General features: G+C 42.9%; 1 protein-coding gene and 1 long non-coding RNA gene across 2 annotated transcripts; one reads left to right on the top strand and one right to left on the bottom strand.

The window, feature by feature from the left end:
- The first annotated feature begins 354 nt into the window (after positions 1 to 354).
- Positions 355 to 1,419, top strand: LOC129596977 (uncharacterized). The gene is made up of 2 exons (XR_008691505.1): positions 355 to 668; positions 944 to 1,419. It is a non-coding gene; the product is annotated as an uncharacterized LOC129596977 (long non-coding RNA).
- A 448-nt stretch (positions 1,420 to 1,867) lies between these two features.
- On the bottom strand, positions 1,868 to 6,309 carry LOC129592108 (eukaryotic translation initiation factor 3 subunit C-like). The gene is made up of 6 exons (XM_055488076.1): positions 5,680 to 6,309; positions 5,067 to 5,388; positions 4,192 to 4,776; positions 3,696 to 4,074; positions 2,730 to 3,307; positions 1,868 to 2,310 (listed from the first exon to the last, which is right to left on the bottom strand). The coding sequence occupies exons 1-6, from the start codon at positions 6,135 to 6,137 to the stop codon at positions 2,020 to 2,022; spliced, it is 2,613 nt and encodes an 870-aa protein (XP_055344051.1). The 5' UTR covers positions 6,138 to 6,309; the 3' UTR covers positions 1,868 to 2,019.
- Positions 6,310 to 6,517: the final 208 nt, after the last annotated feature.

The raw sequence follows: 6,517 nt of genomic DNA, 5'->3' as shown, positions 1-6,517 counted from the left end.
ATCATTAGTTTTACAGATTCATATTTAAATCCATTTTTTCCCATGATGAGCAGTGCACTGCATTCACAATCAAATGTGCAGTGCGCTGTCAGCGTGAAGTCTCCGGAGCTGGTGCGGTTATCACAAGATTCACAACCCTCGATCTTAATTAATCGCAGCCTCATCCGCCAGACGCTGTGACGGGCAACAATGAACAACCAGCGCCGGCGATAGCCCATTGCGCAATACGTACGCGGTATCCGAACACCGAAGTTGATACACTGCAAGCACAGTTCCATACAATTGGTACAAAGCAGAGGTAGGAAATTTCCAATGGCTCTTTTCTTTGTGTGCCAGTTTAAAGTTGGTAAAACAATCGTCTGCACAATCAGATAAACCGAGCCGCACAGACGGATTTCGGAGACGTATGACGGTTGCACATCGTACAGCAGCACTACAGCTAGCTATTCTCGATGCTGACTGCACGGTGGGCCTGCACTCCTTATAAACGCCGCCAAGCCCATTGCCGACTTCGCAGTCTGGATTTTTTGCTGTCTACTTTATCCGCCTCGTAGATTTTGCTTGTTTAGTGACCTTCCAGATTGCCAGTCCTTTCGTCCACGTGTGTTAAGCTTTTTGATAATCACCACTACCAGTGACCTCTTGCCAACATGATCTCCATTCAATCGGTAAGTGCAGGTTTTCCGTTATGTTTTTGTTTAAGTTTCCTTCGAGTTGCTGTTCATGCAGTCGTAGCAGAAATTTCACATTTAATTGTTGCGACATAATTCAGATTAATTGCTAATTAAAATTCAAATATGATTTGCATTTTTCTGCTTGGTTTCCTCACTTTACTATGCTGGATATTGAATTGTAGTTCAACCGTATAACGTACAGGTTGTTCTTACTTTGCGCCTTGTTTTGCCTACCATGATTCTGATTTTCGTGTATTGGTCATTGGCAGATCTTACTCCTTGTCCTGGCGGTTATCGTTATGGCTGTAACCACGGCGGACGCTTGGTATGGACGTGGATTCGGCGGCTGGTACGGCGGACGCTGGGGAGGCCCGTTCGGTGGATGGGGCTACGGCGGCTACGGTCCCTTCGGATACGGACCCTTCGGTGGTTGGGGCGGTCCTGGGCCGTGGTGGAAGTGAAGGTCACGATGATGGCTGCGCTAGTGCGCTGTTGGTAGTGTAATTTTTTGCCAGTTGTTGCGTAGTCGGATTTTTTGTTGTTTGCAACCCGAAACGTGATGGCCTGAGTGCCTTGGATATGTAAATAATTTTTTACCGTTTTTATTTTTTTATCGGTTGAACTCTGCATGTGACTACGAATCGCGCTTCATCAGGAAATGCTGCTACTTTTTTTGGTCAATTTTGTGTGCGCAAAAAGTATGATCTCGATCGCGATAACTGATTCATTAAAATTCAGCGCGTGAGTTTCGGCGGTGTTCCTCGTTCGTATTCGTACCTTAATCGTTAATATTATTACAATTTACGAGTGTCCACAAATCGGTACGCACTTACGCAGCAAAGCTGCAGAAAATTAAAATGTGGAATTTGCAACACGGAAATCCCAGAGAACTTTTTCAGTTATCATGATCGGTAGAAAAGTGAACTTTGACGTGGCAAATTTTAATGTAACAATTGGAGTGTGATAGGTAAGTAAATCACAGTTCTCCATCAGAATAAATTTTATAGAGTTTAATAAGTCGGATCAGTTTTTACTTTCGATTACTTCAGTAATTTTTTTGGATAACAGCCTACATAATTGTGGCACGTGAGTTTGGTTCATGCTCAAATTACTATTACGTGCAACCAAATTGTAGCAAAGATTGTACGCATTTACTTGAAGCCAACGCACAAAGTTTACTAACTTCACGCAAGTTTTTATACCCTTGTACGATTTATTCAGTTAAGCAGACCACTCCTACAATGAACGCGAAAAACTGGAAACCTACAGATATCATGAAAAACAGTTATTAATAAATATAAAATTAATAAGCATCAGCACATTAACAAAACTGCCCTACAAAAGCTCAGTATTCAGCAGCTTCACGCTGTCGCTGATCACGCTGTTCTCGGTTTTCACGGTACTGTCGGCGATCCTGCCAGCCTCCCTTGCCCTGGCGCTGGAAGGTCGGATTCTTCATCTCCAGCATCCTTTCATTGTTCTCCACCAGGTTGATCAGCTTGTCAGCCAACTGCAGCGACAACTGCTGTACCCGACTGGGTTCCGTCCGGTGCATGATCACAGTCTGGCTGGGGGCATCGACCGAGGCCGCCAGGTTCTCGCTGACGACCATCTTACCAATCAAACTGAGAATGTCCTGCAAATCATCACAACCTTGAAGATACTAATTTTATAAAAAACTATGTATAACAGAAAAACGAAAAACAAGTTAGGCAAGGGAAATTCAAGGTAAATGTTCTGTTAAAAACCAACAGAAAAAACAGGGTTTATTTGCTTCAGTTGTATGAGTACAAAGAATAAGCAAACAGAGAATTAAAAAATAAGTACGCTAAAACGGTGAACCTTCACCGACAGCCAAATACAGTAGGGACAATTCAAAAAGTCAATACGACTAATTTCCATGTTATCTAATTAATTATTACTAATATCTCGAATTTTTAGTTAAATTTAACTCATTAGCTTTGCAATTCAATTGAATCTACGGTACTGCGGACGAATCCATATTAATCATGAGAAATTAGAAAGGGACATGCGTGAAGTTTCTTAGCTATTTACCTCCTTGCTCAGCAGAAACATGGTTTCCAGCGTCTTCACCGAAATGGAGTCATAGAACGCGGAATTGGTATACATGAAGCACCGCAAACTGTTCTCCTGGATCTTCCTCTCCAACATAGCCTTAATCTTGTCCGGCTCATAAAAGAAATCCCAGACGCGTTTGCCCAGTTTCTCCGACAGAATCAGCTCACGGCACTTCTTCCAGTCGCCGGTCTTCATGGCCTTACTGGCGGCGATGACGTACTCGGGCAGCGTTTCCGGGGGACCGGAGAGGGCGTGACGTTCGCTCTGCTTCATAGAATGATAGAAGTATTTGGAGATGATGCGGCGACGCTGGTCGTTCTCATGCGCAGCCAAATACGGGACTTCGATGAACATGGCGGACACCAAGTAGACGCACTCCAGGACGTCCAGGTTGATATGCATATGGAAGGGAATCTGGCGGCGCTTTTCAATCTTCTCCTGTTCCGCGCTGCGCTCGTGCTGCCGCACCGGTAGCAATCCTTGAGCCAATAACTCTTTGGGACGACCGCTGCTTTGAATGTCCATAAGAGCGTTATGCGCTTCATTGACATTTCCTACAATTAACGCAAATTATCAAATGCTCGTAAACAAGATTAAAAAACCAGACCAAAAATCGAATTAAAACCCACACAATATCAAACAATGATAAAGAAAATTACAAACCTAATCGATTAAAACTGTACTGTACTGTATCCAACATCGAACAATTCTGACAGAATTCTTTTTAGTTCTAATTTTAATCAAATTCTGATCTCCACTTTAACAGACACTAAAATGAAAATCGCAACAGTCAAAAAACTTTAAATAGGTGCATTTGCCAGTAATACTCCATAGTTAAACAGTACTGTATCGAATACCTATGCTGTCCTATCTGTACGTATTATATAAGTAATCGTATTTACCGCGATAAACAAAAAACATCCTGCAAACAGCAAAAAGTACCTTGACGGAAAGCGCTGATACCCAGCTGCACCATCGCCCGATTGTACAGCACTTGCGTTGGTGGATCCGCCAGCTGGATCGTCTCTTGCGCTTTGCTCATCAACATCAAATCACGAGCATCGTACCACCGATTATGCAGTGCCAAATGGTACACACGCATTAAAATAGCCCGGGTACGGATGCGATCCGTTTCGTCGTTGTTGTAGATGAAGGTGCACAGACGATCCATCAGATCCAGTGATGTTTCCCCCGTAATCTTATTCCCCTTCTTTTCCGCATCCATGAAACGGTAATCAATCTTGTAGTAAGTATGGGCAATCCGTCGTTCGTAGATGCGGCACAGATCAGTTGTGGCGGCATCCTTGGATTCCAAATAATTCTATAAGAAAACATTGATGCGTTAATTTCTAAATCGTATACATCCTTAAATTATACGCTACAACAAAAAATAGTTTCGAAGAAAAAAATAAAATTATAAAGTAGCAATTCATCTTACCATCATGCTGTCGATAATGGTGCAGACTTTCAATTCACTTTTTAAATTCTCCACATATTCGGGCGAGTGGGCATCACAATTCTGCAGAATCTTGACAAACTCTTCGTCCATCCGTTCCACGAGGGCCAGCGGCATCCCGTGCACCTGCAGCGGCTGTCCATTAACCTCGTACTGCTCCTGATCTTCCGGGATATGATCGCCCACATCCACTTCCGGGTGATCGCGCAGGAATTTCACCATGTCGGCAATGGCTTCCAGCAGACGCCGCCACATGTCCGGCTTCATGAAGGACGCCACATTGGGATTGTAGTCGAAAATCGAGGAGACCAGACTCATAATCAGCTTCACTTCGATAGCCGGTCCCAGTGCGGAACGGCGGGCGACCACTCGCAGCTCTTCGATCAACTCAATCTGCTCCTGCCGATCGGTGGCTTTCTTGCCGCGCTGGGCAATGATTTCACTCAGTTTCTTAAGAACCACGGCATGAGTGATTTCGGTTTCTTTGCTGAAGAGTTTTGGCTTGTCAACAATCATTGTAAAGCCATCCTCGCCGACAACCTTCACTTTCTCTCGCTTGGGACGAGTCTATACACGTAAATCATTGCACATGAACTCACGACAAATACCCACTATCCAGTAAGAAATCATACAATACATTAAAAAAAGCATTCGAAAATTGTATTAAGAAAATCAAAAAGCTATATTTGGCTAAAATCATTTGTGTGACGCAGTACAAATTTAAAAATTGCTCAACAAATGAAAATCTGGCGTGTAAAAAATTCTCTGACAATAAAACACGCAATTTGTAACAATTAACAATACAGAGTACATAACACAAAACCTCCCATCGATGCGCTTAAAGGATGCAAATTTACCTTTTTCTCCCGATCTTTCTTGTCTTTCTTTTTCTCATCATCTTTATCGGTCACTTTCTTCCTGAATTTGGCTGCTGGGTCGTCCTTGTATCGCTCATCATCCGAGCTTTCGTCCGACGATTCATCGGTGTCGGAGGCCCACATGTCTGAGTCGCTGTCTTCGCCAGACTCATCCGCGGTTCGCGCTGGCTTCTTTCCAGCAACGGGCTTCTTTTTCAGATCTTCATCACCGGATTCATCTTCCGATTCGGACTTTTCTTCTTCCTCGTCTTCATCTTCGGCTTCGTCTACTGCTTCCTCTTCGGATGCGATGGGATTCTCTCTGCAATATAATGGTCGAAATTAAAACACTTCCAAAAACCAGAGAATTATTCAATTCCAAAATATAAATTTGACCGACTTCTTTTAGTAATAACCATTATGCTTACTAGTTACTACCGCTTACACATCTGTAAATTTTCAGAAAAAACCAACCGCGACATGTACAAATTGCTTAAATACTAAAGAAGTATTAAATTTTTGATAGAAAAATTAAATATAAACCGGAAATGAACGTAACTGTATATCGCACGCGTAAATCATACTATATCAACAGGGAAATACCGTCACCCACCTAAATTTGTTCATCTGATCCTCGTAGTCTTTGATGTACTTTCGCAGCTTGGATCTGAGACTTCCCAAACTTTTCAAATTCAATTTATTCAAAGTATTCTTATCCGTCCAACATTGATTAACAAAATCCTCCATCTCCACGAGGCATCGAATATAGAATACCGGGACACCTTCCTTCTCAATCACCTTCTGAGATTTGGAAAACACCTTCGTCAACTGGTCGAACTCTTCCAGAACTTTGTTAACATCTTTGATCTTCTTCGAATTTCTGAGGCCTTTAATAACGGCCTGGATTTCTTCGAAACGTTTATCCTTGGCGCTACGGAGAGTCCGCTTGGATTCCTCCTCTTCATCACTCAGATTATACGCCTGGAACTTGGAGGCGACTTTTGGTCCGTCCTCAGAGCTCTCCGATTCGGTCTCCGACTCGGAATCTTTCGAGGCGAAAAAGCGAGACATTTTCAATGATTCCGATTAAATAACCTTATAGCAACAACACAATCTTTTAAATAGCTTCACTCCACAGCGTTTTGAACTTTAGAATGTGATGCAAAAAAGGGAAAAGTTTCCCAAACGCTAAGAATGACAAAATTCACAATACGCATCGCTTTGCGTTTGTCTGGCAAATCGATGACGACACCGAAACGCGGACGAAAAAATACCGTACGTGTACGCACCGCGTATATCCACGCTTTCCCTGTTGTACAGAAATGATGAGTCGGCAGCAAAAATTTAAGCAAGCAGTTTCACCACGGATATTACAGGGCGCAGGTTGTTCTGATACTGTTGTACTACTACGAGCATCCGGACTGATTTCGGGTAAAAAGTTTTGTTTTATT

The sequence above is a fragment of the Paramacrobiotus metropolitanus genome, unplaced genomic scaffold, assembly GCF_019649055.1.
Source record: "Paramacrobiotus metropolitanus isolate TYO unplaced genomic scaffold, Prichtersi_v1.0 Parri_scaffold0000003, whole genome shotgun sequence".
Lineage (NCBI taxonomy): Eukaryota > Metazoa > Tardigrada > Eutardigrada > Parachela > Macrobiotidae > Paramacrobiotus > Paramacrobiotus metropolitanus.
Note: the sequence above shows the minus strand (reverse complement) of the source record. Positions and strands in the feature narration are given on the sequence as shown.

What these genes read in the sequence shown, in the direction of transcription:
- LOC129592108 (XM_055488076.1), bottom strand. Translation starts at nt 6,137, where the DNA reads ATGTCTCGCTTTTTCGCCTCGAAAGATTCCGAGTCGGAGACCGAATCG. An exon ending in CCATTATCGACAGCATGATG is followed by an intron (nt 4,075 to 4,191) that starts GTAAGATGAATT and finishes GTTTTCTTATAG; the next exon opens with AATTATTTGGAATCCAAGGA. An exon ending in TATCAGCGCTTTCCGTCAAG is followed by an intron (nt 3,308 to 3,695) that starts GTACTTTTTGCT and finishes CGTTAATTGTAG; the next exon opens with GAAATGTCAATGAAGCGCAT.